The 18633-nt window shown below is 38.4% G+C and overlaps 1 protein-coding gene across 3 annotated transcripts in view; it reads right to left on the bottom strand.

The window, feature by feature from the left end:
* The window catches only part of grb10b (growth factor receptor-bound protein 10b), a 118324-nt gene that overhangs the window by 10430 nt on the left and 89261 nt on the right, over positions 1-18633 (bottom strand). For 2 of the 3 annotated variants that reach the window (XM_051864892.1, XM_051864893.1), the window contains exons 6-10: positions 7455-7611; positions 3716-3831; positions 1949-2023; positions 1304-1441; positions 934-1044 (exon numbers count right to left, since the gene is read on the bottom strand). In XM_051864892.1, the coding sequence (XP_051720852.1) occupies positions 934-1044; positions 1304-1441; positions 1949-2023; positions 3716-3831; positions 7455-7611 (597 nt within the window). Of the gene's footprint in view, positions 1-933; positions 1045-1303; positions 1442-1948; positions 2024-3715; positions 3832-7454; positions 7612-8388; positions 9508-18633 lie in introns of those variants that run through there. The other variant, XM_051864894.1, reaches the window with a different exon arrangement.

The following is an 18633-nucleotide window of genomic DNA, read 5'->3' as shown; positions in this document are numbered from 1 at the left end:
CATAATGCACAACATTAGCCCCTCTGCTAACCAAAAATTAACTTGCTTTTCTGCCTTAGACAGAATCAAATGATCAAAGCTTTCTACACTGAATTTGTGTTAAATGTTTAACGTTTTACTTTTAACGGTTTAAAGGGTTAGTTCACCCAGAAATGGAAATTATGTCATTTATTAGTCACCCTTATGTCGTTCTACACCCGTAAGACCTTCGTTCATCTTCGGAACACAAATTAAGATATTTTTGATAAAATCCGATGGCTCAGTGAGGCCTGCATTGCCAGCAAGATCATTTCCTTTTTCAATGCCCAGAAAGCTACTAAAGACATATTTAAATCAGTTTATGTGACTACAGTGGTTCAACCTTAATATTATAAAGCGACGAGTGTATTTTTTTTTTGTGCGCCAAAAACAAAATAGTGACTTTATTCAACAATATCTAGTGATGGGCGATTTCAAAACACTGCTTCATGAAGCTTCGAAGCTTTACGAATCTTTTGTTTCGAACCAGTTGTTCGGAGCGCATATCAAACTGCCAAAGTCACGTGAACTATTAAAATTTCAAAACACTTATGACGTAACAAAGCCTTAAATCATGCGATTTTGGCACTCTGAAACTCTGATTCAAAGCAAAAGATTCTCGTCGTTTAATAATATTAAGGTTGAACCACTGTACTCACATGAACTGTTTTAAATATGTTTTTAGCACCTTTCTGGGCATTGAAAAAGGAAATGATCTTGCTGGCAATGCAGGCCTCACTGAGCCATCAGAAAAATAAAAAAAAATATCTTAATTTGTGTTCCGAAGAGGAACGAAGGTCTTACAGGTGTGGAACGACATGAGGGTTAGTAATTAATGACTGAATTTTCATTTTTGGGTGAACTAACCCTTTAAGACTACTTTAAGAGTTCTCATAAAAGACCACATAAACTTACTTTTATGCAGAATTCAAAGTCAGTCGGTGCATTGTGCAGCTTTCTCCCTGTTATTACTGTAAAGACATTGCTGTCATCCAGGTCTGCTAGTAGCTGTAAATGCCTGGGCTCCTGTGAAAGATCAACCAACAGCTCATGTCATCTAATGGATAAGGAGGGGAGAGGGCACTAAAAGAGCACTCAGAAACGGGGGAGGGGTCGGTTCTAGCCAGCACCTGATGACATTAACAGAGGCTTGTACATGAGGCTTGTACACAAAACAGACTACTTATACAAAAACAGACTACCTATACAAAATAGGTGATCATGAGTAGTTTTTTTTTGTTAGAAAGAAACCAAACAAAATTTAAATTTTGGGTTGCCATTTTACCTTTGATGTTCCTTTTGTTGAGAAGTACAATCCTGACCGTCTTAAAAACACATACAGTTTCTTCCATGATTTCCTGCCCATCTCTTTCACATACAAATATCCCTGGATCTCAGGACAACTGCTGGAGTTTAAGAAGTTCTAGAGATAAAAGAAGAGCACACTTGAAAATTCAATAAAACAAACAGTCTTTACAAACAGATATTAAGTAGAGGATGGTTTCCTTTCAGTGTATATTCATCACCAGGTTTAAAAAAAAAAAAAAGATCTGAATGTGCCAATAAATCACTGATAAAAAGTAATATTTTCAAAGTTGGACACCTAGAAATGTTGTGGGGGACTTATTTAGCTACACTTTGAGAACAAATTCAGCCCCAGAAAAACAGTTCCAACAAAACACATGTATATTTGAGGAAATTCTGGTTTTAAAAAAATGATTCATATTGTACATAAAATAATGTAAATAACCCAGCAATTGTGTAAAAAATAAATCCAAAGTGCATATAAAAGTGTTTGGCGTATCTTACTTCAGCTAAATCAGCTAGTCTGCAAGAGAGAAGACTTATCTAGTAAAAAGTAAAAAAAAAATGTATCGGCTGATGTTAGATCAGGGGGTGATGGGAAAGAGAACACATGCCCATGTTGTACCTGCAGGAGCTGACATGGGGGGATGGTCCCATTGGCCTCCTGACACCAAGCAACCATTTGCTCTGGGAAGAAGTTCTGTCGAAAAAACATGTTTTAGCTCACTACATGAATATCAAAGGAGTATATCGATTGTAATATGCCTTTGTACATTATCAGAACAGTCATTCCAAACTAAATCCTTATCATCTCTAATGAAATTAAATACAGCGTCCATTTAGTCTGAAATACATAGCTATTTGAGCCATATCAATTCAATGTTATAAAAGATTAATATTAGTATCATGCAAAGTAAATCCATTTATAGCTCTGAAACAGTGACCACAGCTGATTATTTAATTAAAAAAAGACTAATAATAATGGAATATAACAATAAGAATTAAAGACATTCATCTGCTTGTGTAACATTTTGCTTCTACAGATAGAAATCAAAGGGAAATGTTTTGTAATGACTGCTGAAAAGGCATGTCTTTTGTGGTTAAGGTGGATGAAAGAAAATAGCAATTATTCGAAATTATTCTAAAAGCTCCTCGTTCCAAAAACCCACAAAACAACAGAGTATTATATAATCTTTTAAAAACATAAGCCTGCCACCCATTGACTTTCTTCTAATGATTTTCTACCAGCACAAGGAATTTTAGTAAATTCAGGCCAAAGCTTTGCATAGCTTAGAAAAATAAAATGCTAACTAATATTAGTGACAGTGTAGAGCCATATTAAATGGTTAGCTAACATATATTAAGTTACTCAAGTTACTGAAAAGATTATATAATGCTCAGCAGTTTTCATGGCATTTCTAAACAACTGATTATACATCAATGATCACTTATGTATTATATGTAAGGGATAATATACAGTCATTCAGTTATTATTGCAAAATAATTGCCACCAGGGTGTTGTGTCTTGCATCACCCTGAAGGGTTTTTGTTGTTGTTGCAGTTTTTACAGAAATAATTAGCTGACTTTACATTGTCTGTCTTTTTACAAATACTTTACTTATCAAATAAATAATAAAAGGACATGAAATATTGAAGTAAGTTAAAATGATTTGATTATGCGAGAAGAAAAAGCCCGTGGAGAGATATAAAACTAGCAGAGGTGTGTACTAAATTGGTTGCATAAGTTTAACAATACATTTTTGCCCACAAAATGCAGCCACTGACCAACCAGAATCAAGTATTCCAAAGCGCAATGTTCAGTTCAGTCTGGTAGTTTATCTGATATTATTTGGTTTATATTTATTTTACGGGATGTAAATGGAATGCAATTCGATCAGTCAAGGCACAAACACAGACTTATGTGTAAATAGGCGCAAAGAAAATGTTACCAAAGATTATATACTTAAGAGTGTACTTGTGTTAGGACAATTTAAATGTGTCAAGGGCCGAAAAAAAAAAAAAAAATCTTACATTTAAAGCACAGATTTCCCTCCCCTCTCAGTCTACAGCAGAATTTACAAGAGCACTGAATGTTCGTGAAAGTGTTTGATTTCCAGCCCAAATAGTAAGAGGCATGGGTTTCTTTTGGATTGTGAGAGAGAAAGAGTGTGAGAGCAGCTCACTGAACTGGAAGCATGTCACTTGATATCTGCATCTACCAAGTAAGACTGAAAACAGTCCATTAATGTGAGGAGCTTTCCTTCAGCAATAATCCGTGTCATGTTACTTATGTACCTGCTGACACCTGCTCTAAGAGAAGGAAATAAAAATAATCTACAATCATCTTAACCTAATTATGAAATAGTTCATGTGAGGTCTTGGATTAACTTACCAAAGGATTTTTAAAGAATTCATATTTGGCATAGTTCTTCCTGAAGAGAAATTTACTTTCACTGGTCATTGATGTCTGCACTTGGACAACCAGTTCATGGTCTTCTAAACATCTTTCTGTGGATTGATAGAGGGGGGGGAAAGGCATAATTAGGTCACATACACACTGCATTTACTTCAAAATCTGTTTTATACTTATGAAAATGTCTGTATGGAAAGACGTGACAAAAAATGCATCTTTGTAACCAAAGACTCAAATGTGGTGCATCTTGAATGACATAATTTTCTGTTAGCATTCATCCAGGCAGACAAAAAATAAACAGGGTGAGCGATCCCTGCCTGATGAAAAGAGAGTTTGTCTGGAGGAGAACACCCCCCCCAACACCACTTCTCTTTCCCCACCCCCCATTCAGCTTATCCAGCACAGGGACTTACTGACTAAAAACCCTACATTTGATCTATAAACTATTAAACTGATCTCTATTTAGAACTGTTTCTCTGCCTTTCTCACAATGTCTTTACTATTATCTCAAGGATGGTGTAGAGTTAATGCTGCCCATGACCACTCAAAAAAACTGACCCTGAACTCTCATATGGACATATGTTCTTCATCCAACTGTGGAGACGGTCAGAGAGCTTGTTTGGCAACAGGAAACTATGGGGGGATCAGTTTCAAGCCACCCCACAAACATCCTTACTAATATACAAAGTGATAAGTCTAAGAGATTAATGACTAGAGAAAATAACATAACAAAGTTTGTTAAAAAGCAGAAGAAACTATTTTATAGAAGGTTTAAAGCAGATTTGATTATGGCCGAAAATCTTACACTTTATTTTAAGGTGTCTTTGTTACACTGTAATTTTACATTTACGTACTGAGTAATATTAAGTAATTAAGTAACATGGTTTAGGGTTAGTTGTGATGTAATTATGCATAATTTATAGTTATTAAAATAGTAACTACATGTAACAATTACACTAAAATAAAGTGTTACCAATAATTATTTAAAAATTTGGTTTATTCTTCACACACAGCTAATGTACATGTTCACAAGAACATAGTGCATGAGTCTTGTGAATATTTTTATGATGTTTTTATAGTGCATTTGTGTATTGTTTGAAGCTTGAAAACTCTAGCACATTATTAAAAGAATTCTCCTTTAATGTGCCATGAAAGGGTGTGTTTTATGGTTTGAAATGAAATGAGGGTGAGTGAACTATTCTTTTATGGTAAAAACCACACATTTTCACTTTTACAGTGCATAAAAAATAAAACACTTCTTTTTACACAGCTATTTTTTCTCTGTATCTAGAAAGCATTGCAATTATTTAGCAATTATAACATCCAATCACAACAGTTTTGTATGTTTATCAATTTACGCACACTTTAATCCACTTTACGACAAATCTGGTTTATGACTTTTCCCCACAACACATCCATCTTGAAATGATGCTTTGAGATACAGAAGTACTCAGGAGTGACAAGCTTTTCCATCATTCCGCCGTTCAATATTTGGCTTAGTAAGGAGAGAGTCGGGCATTGCAGAGAGATGATGTCATGCTTTCGCTCAACCGCACTTCACGCTATTCTAGCAGAGTGGATCCATAACAAATGAGGAACGGACCTGCTTTGACGTTTTAAACGCAGCCTGTGTTTCGCATATAAAATGAAGCGTTTGTCTAAACTGAGAGACATTCAACTTTGTTTTAAAATGAGCATGTTTATGTGTCGATACTGTTGTAAAAAGTGAATCAGACATTAATTAGAAAAATTTTAATTATTATTAGTAGTCTCTGGGATACCAAATATTTAGCCTTCTGCAAAAAACACAAGAATTTTTATTTATTTATTTATTTATTTATTTTTCTTTCAGACAAATGACTGATCTAGAATCAACGAACAACGAGCAAAATGTCTAATATACCAACACAAGGCCTACTTTTAGAGTTTGGGTTTACCTTAAACAAGTTTAATAATACTAACTTATATTTAACGATAATAATAACTTTTCCAAGGCGCTCATTTCTTATGTGTAAGCACTGAAATGAGTAGAATTGATTCATTTTAGTGAATCAGTTCATTCAGACATATTAGTCTTCTAATAACTATCTTCTAATGGCATATCAAAAAACAATTCTCAGACTGACCAAAATGACTCCTCTGCAAATAAATCTCTGAGATACATGTCTTTTTTATGTCTTTTTGTTTAGTGTATGATGCTGTTTCACCATGTTTTCAACTTTGATATAAAAATGTATTTGATTTTAATTTTTTATTAGTTATTATTTAGAGTATATTATCTTAACAACCAAATGCTGTCATTGAGATTCTCATTGCTTTTGTGTCAGATAAATACTGCTATGATTACAAAAATATCTGATAGTTATATATGTAAAACAATATATATTACCCTTTTTAATAGCTACTTTTTATTAACAGCTTGTAATGTAGCTACCTACTATTAATTGACTTTAGTTTAACCACTTCAAATTATGAGTGGGCTATATAATTTTGCAAGCTACAGTTTCAAAATTCCCCGACATTTCCTCAGAATTCCATAATCATCTGTTGTATCCTCATACTCATTGGGAAACTGAAAGTAAAATAGAACATTGAAAGAACGACGAGAGAATGATGATACAGAAAGGGGAGCAGGATGTCCGTTGAAAATAAAAAGAAAACCATTTGTTTGCCAAACAAAACAAATAGTTTGGATGGAAAACGAAATCCTGTCCAGACCACATACTCGGGTGGCTGAACTTCCTGTACGACTCGTTGCCCTGGGCTGACTTTAGTTCTACTAGCAAGCCCTTACGTTCAGACCACAGGTTATTCGAGGTAACCAATTAACACACAGCATGTCTTAGCCTAGAGATTTGCCCACAACTTGCACTCTGACAGCAACCGTCAATGTCAAAAAACCCACTGACCATGTTTGATTTTAAAGAGCTACGACCAAAAGCAGTAGTTCTCAACTGTTGGGTCAAAGGTCTGTTCTGATATGGTTGTGGACAGCAGGGAAAAATACAATGCTAACTATAAATAAAAGAATGCAATTAATTATATAATTCTAAATAATTAGAATAGCAAAATCACTAGCCTTATCAACTTTTAAGGTGAGAGGAAACACTTGTGCCCAATCAAAGTCTATGGTATTTTAGGCACAAAATCATCAGTCACTTGCTAGAAGTTTAGGGTATGCAGGGTAATAGATATGATTCAAGCTACTTTCCATATGGTTTAACATGCAAATAAACATGGTTTGTGCTGACCCTGCAGTGATTTATTTATTTTTTTTTTTTTTGCTGGTGATAGAATGAAACCATTGAAATTCAATCTTGTATGATAAACAGCTTTGGTGCTGTACTGAATCGCATTTAAAATTTTGTCCTGAGGCATAAAACACAAGACAAAACTACACGTCAATGCCGTGCTCGCCTAAAGTTCGAGAACCAGTACCAGTTCTACTCTTGTGGAACCTAACTTCCTGTTATGTCTCTCTGTGAAACGGGATTTCCCCCGGCGACCGTTAATCAATTACAATCAGCCTGCGGACATAAAAGGATGAATCAAGGAAGTCTGTCTTCTTCTCTTACATGGTCATCATTGATTTCAACTCCAGCACAAAAGACCCTGTAATTACTGCATCTAAAGTGGTTGACACACACACAGACACATTAAAACGGCTCTATAAATTCACTCGCTCCCCTCTAGCCTAGAAAACTAGCAAGCCAGTTACCGAGTCCCAGGGCTGGATGATGCTCCACAAGCGCCCAACTGTTATCGTCCACACAATGGTTTTTATAGACGAGAAACTGGCACAAGTCTCGTGCCGTCATGTCGGCTGGGATCTCCACCACCTTTCCCATCCCGTCCTCGCTGAAGATTTTTATGATCTGAAATAGATGAAAAAATCAGATGTTACTGAGATATGACGTTGAGAAAGAACAAAAACAAATTTCTAGTTTGGAAAAATGCATCTACACATGGGTAAATTATACTGCGTCACAGGACAATTTTATTTTCAGGGCCCCAACAGAAATAAAACAAACATCAAATAGTGCTACACAACAACAATTTAGGTAACATTAGGATACTGTGTCTTTATACTAAAAAAAGGAATATCTGAAACTCTTCCAAGGCTTTGACCCGGAGTGTAAAGCCATTAATGCTCAAATCTAGGTCTTTTTACATCCAAATTCCATGTCTAGACTGCATCCTAGCTAATACAAGTAGGAAAAGCTGAAGAAAGATGTTTAATTTGAAATAGTTTGGTGCTCGACACTGAATGAGTCCTGTGTCATTGTTTCCCCATTATCACTCACATACTAGCTTTTCTCGAAAATTCTCTATTCCTATTTGCAACATCACTCACCCATTCTGAGATCTTTTGTACATTCTCTCACTCAGCACACGTTCATAAATCCGTTACGCCAACCTTTACAGCTTTTCCACCACATTTACTCTGGCGAATTCCATAATTCTCTTAAACTGTAGATGTAACCGTTCCCGTCACACTCTATTTTAGATTTTCCGTTTCATTCTACAGGTTCTATTTTTCACCCCACTACAGATGGACACCAACTCCCCAGACTCTTTTAGTCGCCAAGGGGGAGAGGGATTCTGAAGTACTCAAGAGGAGCCGTGCGTTTGGGGCTGAGGAGAAATCTTACCTCCCCAGGCCTGAGCAGGCAACAGTCAGGAGAACACGATGGCATTTTCCCCAGCAGCCTGTGTCCTCCTCCACACACTGAGAGACGAACCCGCTCCCCGAATGTCTCCACAACTCCACAAGAGAGAAAAAAGGACCAAAAAAAAGGAAAAAAGCAGTTCCGATGCTTCACAGATGCTTCTTCCTGTCAGTGGCTCAGCGTATCCTACCTGTCACAATCTCCCTCCTTCTCTTTCTCTCTCTGTCTAGCTTTGGCGCAGGACAGAGCATGCAGATGGCACTGTTTCCAGCTTGGCAGACAACTTGCCTCTGTTCCCCTCACAAAGGGTTACAGCCACAGGCTTTTAGGTAGTGAATCAAACCACACTTCCCTAACCAATCATAGAGCTAGCTCAAGCTGATGTAATCATTCCCACACAGACACAGATGCACACACACACTCACACACCCCTCACACACACACCAACAGGCACACATACACAGACGCGCAGTCATACGCACGCACAGCCTTAACTTTTCTTTCCCCCCTTCTGCATAGCTTCAGTTTCTTTTTGCTCTTGAAAGGAGAGCGGCTCGTTTTTAGCAGCTCGTTTGTTTCGTCTGAAGTGGAGATGGCGATAGGACCGGACAGAGCAAAGCTTCTCGGCTGTCTAAACCTTAACTTTCTAGAGTCTTGAACGAGTTTCATGTGAGGACTTGTTGAAAGTTTTTCTTACTTTCAAAAGCCCAGCTTTGAAGTTGGTAGTTCGAAGCCAGAAATTTCTCTCACGACAGGGCAAGACTCATTACAGTTGAAATGCCAGCACTTGAGACGCCGCTCAATGCCTTCCCCCCAGCCAAACTTTATGCCAACATTCCTCCACTAAAGCAGAGAAGGAAAAAAAAACAAAAAAAAAAAACAAACCCCAGCGGTTTCATTGGTGACCCCTGAATCCACACACACACACACACAAACCTAAACACAAACCTAAACACACGCGCAAACAAGGAAAGAAGTCAGACGCACACTTTCAGACAGCTAATTCAACAGAAGACGGACACAAAGAGACTACGCCCCACCCATTTCTGTGGAAATGAACTGAGTTTTTCTCTTTAATGAACCCAGAGTTTCATCTCAAGCCTTCATCTCTCTCAATTTTGACACTTGCACACATATCTGCTTAGCTGCCCCTGCTAAAATTAACTTTATGTGACCACAGGAAACTGGACAGAAAGGATGACTCAATCCTTTTCAATCCTTTAGAAGACTATTTCAGTTATGGGGGTGGGGAGGAAGGGAGAGAGCGAGAGGAAGTCGGGGATAGAGGGCTGGAGGGAGTACTGGAAGCAGTCCAGAAGAAAGAGTCAGTAGGGGTGGTAACATAAAAGGTATGCAAACTCTCCAGTGCTCCAGCTGGCTTGGCTGCTCCTCCTCTTCTCCTCCTCTTCTCCTCCTCTTTCTCCTCTCTTTCACTCATCACTCTACCATTTAGGCATTCAGCGGGGACAAGACTGGGTCACATATGTCTGCACATCATCTCATAGTGTCATAAGCTGCAGCCGTGTCATGCAATGTACAGTGTGTCCATCATTACCCTACTGACCCATATTACCACGTGGTGACTGTTGGACGTGATATAATAGTTTGTCAGTAGATGTTTCCATCATCTTCTAGAAGTGTTTCTTTTTTTGTCAGGGGCATACTATTAAGACTAAACTTTATAACTGGCCATGACTTGAATTCGTGAATATTTGAATATGTGAAAATGCAAATAAGTTTTGAGAGCTAAAGTACAAGATTTTCTGTGAATAACCAGCGACTTTGGTCTGTCCCTATTGCATGTCCCTAAAGCTATTGCATGGCTTTAAAACACTTGGCATACATAAAAGTCATATGGACTACTTTTATGATACCTTTCTGTGGCTTGACACAATACACTTCTGTTGTTTGTGAAAAGAACAGCTTGAACATAAGAAAAGGGGGGAAAAAAGTCAAATGGGATTGGAATTACATGAAGGTGAGTTAATGATGACATAATTGGAATTTTTCTTCTTTTTTCTTTATTTGTCTGAGCACATATCCTAACTGCTAGGCTACAACTCTGACAAGTGTTTGTTTCCAAAATAGTCTAAAACAACACAGGAACTTTTTCCATTGCAAATCTGGAAGTCATTGTCATCTTTCAGAGCCCTGAAGAGCCTCCAAAGCATAGCTAAATCTCTTATTTACTAAGAAAAACAAATATTAGTTAGCAATCAGACTGCTATGAGCAAATGAATGCATCAGTCTTGAGATGTTTCCAGTCTCTCCCAAAATAGACATATTACGTTACATAACACAATTATTAATGTCACGTAGCAGCCTTTTCCCGACAGTGTCGTGAAGGAAAATAAAAACATATTGCGAGAATGAATGTCTTCAGGTTGTTAATTCATCAGTAAGCCAAGTAAGTGATGATACCAGATTGCAACAGAATTGGCATTACCGAAATCAACAAATATTACCACACCTAGTTTTCCAGCACATTGATTACAGGAAAGGAATGGTGTTAACTTTTAGTTCCAGGCTAAAGATCTACCCACACTTCCTGTCTTTCCTCTTTCCTGTTTTCCAGTACGCTCATGTTTCTGATTCACACAGGCTGAACAGACAACTGTTTTTGACTCGGTCGAATGTATCCATTCCTTCTGATATCAGATCAGACTTGTATTTTTTCTCTCTCACAACAGTTAAAACAGGAGGTAAGTTGGTCCATCATCAATGGGTGCATGCTATGTAAAATACAAGATCTTTGTGAAAACCCCTGGGGAACAGTGAGAGATTGGCTTAACATTATGACGTGGAGTTTTCCGTCATCATTTCCTAATACCCGCCATAATTACGTGCATTTATGGGTCTCTGTGTAAGAGAAACTGAGATACCATTTGGTGATTCCTCCATAGACACAGTTCCAAGGAGTGGAAAGATCACATCTTGCCTTGCTCCTTGTTACAAAAAAGAAAAAAAAAAAAAAAAACCTACACGTGAGGAGTTTTAGGAAATTAAGTTACAATTTCACTGCACAGTAATTTTCTTTACACATCTAAAGAGAATCTACCAGTTTATATACATGTGTTAGATTTATTTATGTTCTAAAAAGTATGTAAATACTGTGTTGTATATATCTGTCCAAAGACCCCCTGCAATAATAATAATAATAATAATAATAATAATTCCTTACACTTATATAGCGCTTTTCTGGGTACTCAAAGCGCTTTACATACGGAAGGGGGAATCTCCTCAACCACCACCAATGTGCAGCATCCACCTGGATGATGCGACGGCAGCCATATTGCGCCAGAACGCCCACCACACACCAGCTTATTGGTGGAAAGGAGACAGAGTGAAGAAGCCAATCAGTGTATGGGGATGATTAGAAGGCCATGATGGACAGAAGCCAATGGGCAAATTTGGCCAGGGATTTTTTTTAATGACCACAGAGAGTCGGGACCTCGGTTTAACGTCTCATCCGAAAGACAGTGCTTTTCAGTATAGTGTCCCCATCACTATACTGGGGTGTTAGGACCCACAGGGTGAGCAACCCCTGCTGGCCCCCTAAAACCTCTTCCAGCAGCAAATTAGTTTTCCCAGGAGGTCTCCCATCCAAGTACTAACCAGGCTCAGTCCTGCTTAGCTTCAGTGGGCAACCAGTCTTGGGCTACAGGGTGATATGGCTGCTGGCCATACTTTCCCCCAAGGCCCCATGGATGGAAAACCCTTGAAATAGATTCCTTAAGTGTTAGTCCTTAAATGTTATTTTACATATTGTAGGTAGATGTGGCGGTAGAGAAAAAAATAAGTTTATGTATGTGTGTGGGGACTTAAGGGTCTTGTTTTTCAAAACCGCTGTAAAAACATTCTGAAGAACTGTTAGCTTAAATAAAAATAGGAAGCGGTCACAGAGAGCGCCTGCATGTCGCCCACAAGCTTGACCAATGCTAAAGCTAGCAGCAGGGCAGTCTTTAGCAACAGGGGCCACAATCCAGCCACTTGGAGCGGCTTGAACGGAGGGCCTCGAAGGGCCCTAAGGACCATGGACAGGTCCTAGATCGGGTCAGTATGAGGGCAAAGCAGGTTAAGTCTCCTGGCTCCCCTCAAGAACTTGACGACAAAGTCGTTCCTTCCTACAGACTGGCCGGCCACCAGGGTGTGATTCGCCGCGATGGCTGCCACATATACTTTTGAGCGTGGAAGGGGTATGCCCCTTATACAGCAGCTCCTGTAAGAATGACAGAATGGCTGATACATCACAAGTGGATGGGTCTTCATTCCGGACTGCACACCAGTCGGAGAAGACAGACCATTTAAGGATATAGAGGCGCTTTGTAGACGGCACTCTGGCCTCCGCTATAGTACTGGCCACCCTTACAGGGAGCTGCAAAGGCTGAGAGAAAAGGTCTTTCATCAGCGGAATTGGCCACGGAGCTGTCGATGACAGCTGTATCAGCTCGGGGAACCACGACTGGTTTCGCCAGAGTGGAGCCACCTAGAGAACTGAACACTGTCTGATGACCTGAGGGAGCACAGCGATCGGAGGGAAAGCATACAGATGAGCTTCGGGCCAATCCTGGGCCAGCGCGTCCTGTTCCCTCGAGAAAAAAAATTGAGCAATAAGAGTTGTTTTCTGAGGTGAAGAGGTCTACCTCTGCCCTTCCGAAATCTCCCAGATCATTTGAACTGTTTGGGGTGGAGCCTTCATTCCCCTGGAGACACCCCACACTGGGACAGCATGTCCACCCCTTGGTTCAACATGCCGGGCACGTGCACCGCCCCTCAAAGAGCCCAGATTGCACTGTGCCCATAGGAGGAGGCGTCTCGATATCTTGTAAAGAGACCATGACCTGAGGCCGCTCTGATGATTTATGAAGACCACCATCTTCATGTTGTGGTACCCCTGTTGGGCTGGCAGGAAGGTTTTGAGAGCCAGAAAAACCGCCATAATTTCGAGGCTGTTAATATGCAGGCATTTCTCCAGGCTGGAGCAGGAGCTGAATGCCGGGATGCCCTCGCACAGAGCTCCCCAACCCGAGTTGGAGGTATCTGTCCTGACAACTTTCCATCTGGAGGTCAGTCCCAATTGGATGCCTGTCTGATATAGGCAAGAGTCCTTCCAAGGGGCCACAGCTTTGTCACAATGATGGTCCACCTTGAGACACAAACCTCCCTGATGCCAACTGTGGGACAGGACTCGGGCTTTCAGCCAATATTGCAGGAGCTGCATATCAAGTTACTTCACCTTTATTTATATAACGCTTTTAACAATACAGATTGTTTCAAAGCAGCTTTACAGTGATAACAGGAAAATAATGCAACAAAGTTTGTTTTGGCTTTACAGCAGCTCTAGAAGAAAATAGCGTCATTGTCCAACTTAAGTTCAGTGTTGATTCATTTCTGTTGTAAAAAAGTTAGTTCATTTATCTTTACAGCAGCTCTGGAGAAAACAGTGATGGCTCAGTTGTCCAGCTCATTTCAGTTCTCATACAATGGTCTCAATGCAGGCAGATCAATAATGTTGAATATTAAGAGTCCCCAACTAAGCAAGCCAGAGGCGACAGTGGCAAGGAACCCAAACTCCATCAGGTGACAGAATGGAGAAGAAAACCTTAGGAGAAACCAGGCTCAGTCTGGGTGCCAGTTCTCCTCTGGCTAACAAACGAACAGTGCATGATTATGATTCAGGCAGCATTACAGGCCAGAAGTCAGATTGGAACGGAACATTCAAAATATTTAATCCAGTTCTGTCGTGGGGATAGTCTAGTTGACACAATCTCGGCTGTCACTTCAGGGATGCGCTGTGGTCGTGTCTAGGCGCAGGTCCTCCATCTGATCTGGATACGGCCCGGAGATGGCTGACTACAGTTGGGATAAACAGAGTGACTAATATTAGTGTAGATGCCATTCTTCTTATGATGTAACAAGTACATCAGGTGTTATAGGAAGTGTTCCCAGTTCCGGCTAACCTAATTTATTCAGCCTAACAATCATTTAACTGATTTGAATAATACAAATTGATAATGGTATCCATTGGCCCATTCGTACTACAGAGGAGGCGGCTGCCATCAGGCCGAGCAACCTCTGGAAAGCTTTGAGGGGAAGGAAAGCCGCAACTTTGAAAGACGGCGCTAGCCACTGAATAGTCAGTGAGCGTTCCAGCATGAGCTAGGCCCGCATCTTGGCCGAGTCGATAACTGCCCCCAGGAAAATGACTCGCCTGCTGGGAGACAGGAAGCTCTTGAATGAATTGCAGTGACCTGTGAGCACAGAGCTGGAGAGAGACTGACAGTACACCACAGTTATACAAATGAACTAGATCAATGCATTTATTTTCCTCCAAAGGGATAGAAACGGATAGAAAAAGATTAGACTTAAAAGATTCCTTCTCCTGTGAGATTCCTTATTCCTTATCCTACTCCCTCAAGTGGACGACATTAATATAAGAGCCTTCATTTTTCAGTTGAAATGGCTGAGTGTTTAGAATTTGCTGTTAGCCTCCCAGTAACAATAAATTCATGAAACTAAGCATGTTTTCTTAGAATGATTTGTTCTCCCATATGTACAAAATTTTGAGAAGTTTGGACTTTGTGCACACAAGATATAGACATAATAGTAATAATAATGGGTCACATAATAAATTGTATCAAGTAAACTGTTTAATAGATCAAAATTCTTTTGATAACTTTTAGCCAGCATGGTCAGCTGATGTGTGCAAAGTTTATTGAAGGTCTGACTAATGGCCTAGGAGGAGTTTAAAAAAAAAAAGTAGTACTTTTTTAACAGTTTAGAATGGCGGATAAAGTTTTTAGATAATCATAAAAATTTGATTTACTATTTTTTGGGCGTAAAGCAAGGATTCAGAAGAAATACAAATTTCTGTCACACATGGCTGCAGAGCCATTAGCTAAAAAGTAAAGTTGCTTATTATAGTGCCACCTTGAGGCTTATTTTCAAAAAAATCGGTACACATTCATTGGCAGCTGAAATTTGATTGAAATGCTTTGACAAATCAAAATTTGTTGATTCACTTTTGCCAGCACTTTTTGCCAGCATTTGGCTGATACTTGATGCAACAATTGTGGGTGTCAACGCAAAGTCGATTTTGGTTTAAGCTGATTTAATATTTAATGTTTTTTAAAATTTTATAGATTTATGTTGAAAAATGAGAATCAAAACTCAAGTTGACAGTTTAACAGTTGAGCCCAAGCCTCCGTTACTAATTCTAAAAAGTCACTTTAGAACTAGCAATGAAGGAACGCTGAGTCGCTTCATTGAAGCTCACTGTAATACAGTATGTAGAGTAGAGTATTATGAAAGAGCGACTAAGCAAGTGCATTACCTGCATCTAGCTGATATTCTTTAGGTCAATCTTATATTCATAATCACAAAATCAGTTTGAATGTCCGCTGAGGAAAGCAATATCTTTGTCTTTGTCCTTTTAACATTTAAGAGGATTTCCCATGACAGAGCTAGTCAATTCATTTGTCAGTTGCGTCTTGTTAGATGATGTTTAAAGTAAAAACAATGTCCTTGTTTCAGTCCATTTCAATATAAAAGTCTTTGCGACTGACTCACACACTCATAAAGACAGTCTTTGCCGGCGTCTAATGGTGTATTAATGTAACTTTCACTGAAGTCAAAATCACTAACGGACTCTTTCTCAATACCAAAAAATACAACATGTTATTTATATAAAACATTATTTATTGAACAATATTATTTAAATTAAATCAATGAGCCTTGGCCGCCCCCTGACCCTGTTGCCGGTTCACCACTGTTCCTTCCTTGGACCACTTTTGATAGATACTGCCCACTGCAGACTGGGAACACTCCACAAGAGCTGCAGTTTTGGAGATGCTCTGACCCAGTCGTCTAGCCATCACAATTTGGCCCTTGTCAAATTCACTCAAATCCTTACGCTTGCCCTTTTTTCCTGCTTCTAAAACATCTGTAACACTTTACAGTAAGGTTCATTAGTTAACATTAGTTAACTACATTAGTTAACATGAACTAATAATGAACTGCACTTGTTCAGCATTTATTTATTAATCTTTGTTAATGTTAATTTCAACATTTACTAATACATTATTAAAATCTTGTTAACATTAGTTAATGCACTGTTCAACTAACAATGAACAACTGTATTTTCATTAACTAACGTTAACGAAGATTAGTAAATACAGTAACAAATGTATTGCTCATGGTTAGTTCATGTTAGTTAACACATTAACTAATGAACCTTATTGTAAAGTGTTACCAAAACATCAACTTTGAGGACAATATATATATATATATAGATTTTTTTTTTTTTTTTCACTGTAATAATATATTGCAGTGAAAAGGCAACTTTTCCTTAAGGTGTGCCTTTAGCCCTGTTGTTCCCTATTATTTACCATGTAATTTACAAGATGTTTGTTATAAATTATCTGTTGAAGAATGTGTGCAAATAACGCAGGAGGAAAAAAATCTAGTCCAACAGGATGACCTCAAAATGCTTTGGAAGATGCCATTGTCATCACTGGTCCTGCAACCTTATAATCCTCCTCTGGCCTGGAAAATGATTGCCTGTAAGTCATCCATTGATGAGCATGACAGGTTCCCCCTCCCTCCTCCCCTCAGGTCTACAAGTGCCTTTTTAATGACCAGACTCCTCCTCTGTGTTGTTATGTGTTGAGGGCTGAGGCCTGACTTCACCTCTAATGAGACAGTAAGACAAAACCAGACCAAAAACAATCAGAGGACTTTCATTTTCTAAACAACACTGCCAGGCGACCATGGGACTCTAGCTAGCCCCTTTATCACTCCTGGCTGCTTGCCTGGATAACTGCTGATTCATGAGTCAAGCATCAAATGCTCCTTGTTGTCTAATTATTGTGTCAAATTGGGTTTAACAAATCCTGCCTTAATATATATTCATTAATACTCCTTTTGTACAAAAAAAAAAAAAAAAAAAAAAGGAGCGACATTAGAGTAGGTGGATGATAACAGAGTATGGCTCAACTGGACTTACCAAATTTAAAATTGATTTGAATGGGTGATTTTGTTACAGAGTTTCAGACTAATACTTTTATTTAACTACAGTAATCTGTAGTTTTAAAAAAAAAAAAAAAAAAAAAAAGATACACAAAATATTATTTTCTGGAAGCTAATCCACTAGGCTTAAAAATCTGAGGGGGCATGTGAATGAATGGGCATAATGGTTATTCATGGACCATTTGTTGGGAAGGCTCACAAACAACTGATACTTTGATAATTTAATGAAATACTGCACCTCTAAAATATCTTAAAACGTAAGGCCAATAATTAAACTTATTTCTTTTTGATTTTTTAATATTGTCACCATATTTATCAGCCATTATTCTTGGGTAGCACTGACAAGAATCAAACAGACTTTAATGATGTCTTTTATCTATTGTTACAAAGACAACGTTTTTGACTTGGACACTCCCATCAGATGACACAACTCCAAAAATGTAACTGTGACCATATGATTAACCTTGAGCTAAAATAACCCAGTGCTGCCTTTTGGTTACAGTGCAGTCTCTGGTGGGCCAAAAAGTGCTGAGCTTGCTTCACAGCTCTGACTGTAGTCTTCAAAACACTGAGGTTTCCATGAACCACAGAAACAACTGATCATCATCAAAACACCCCACACAAAGGAGGAGAGGACAAAATTAAGGGGAACAAAAAAAACATAAATGTTCAAAAACTAATATAATTAATGTCATTAAGTAATATAATGTAATGACATTAATACAATGGCTTATGAATTAACTTATTTTTGCATTATTCTCCTGCACTGTTTCTAGGTCACTATTGAAAAATAAGCACATTTATGACATTGACCATGACCATCTTTCTACAAAAGATTTCCTTGCTTCCAAAAGCCAAATACCAAAATTCTGAAATTGTCAGTTTTTCAGTTCAGTCGTTCATTCAAATTGTTGGGCTGAATTTATTTATTCATTTATTTATTTTATTAGAAAAATTGTAAAATGGAAGCACTTTCACTAGTATTTTACACTTTTGGACTCCAGTATTCATATTGGAATGTCCTTTAACTAATAATCTTTTAAACATTATATAATTTTTGCTAATGACTGATGAAAGATATTATTTAAAAAAGAAAGAAAAAAGAATACAGACAAAAAGAAAGACACACACACACACACACACACACAGACACACATAATTCCCCATATACTAAATCTTAAATCTTAACAGCATTTTTTT

This window comes from Ctenopharyngodon idella, chromosome 16, assembly GCF_019924925.1.
Source record: "Ctenopharyngodon idella isolate HZGC_01 chromosome 16, HZGC01, whole genome shotgun sequence".
Classification (NCBI taxonomy): Eukaryota; Metazoa; Chordata; class Actinopteri; order Cypriniformes; family Xenocyprididae; genus Ctenopharyngodon; species Ctenopharyngodon idella.
The sequence above is the reverse complement of the archived record's forward strand: the minus strand, read 5'-3'. Positions and strand labels throughout refer to the sequence as shown.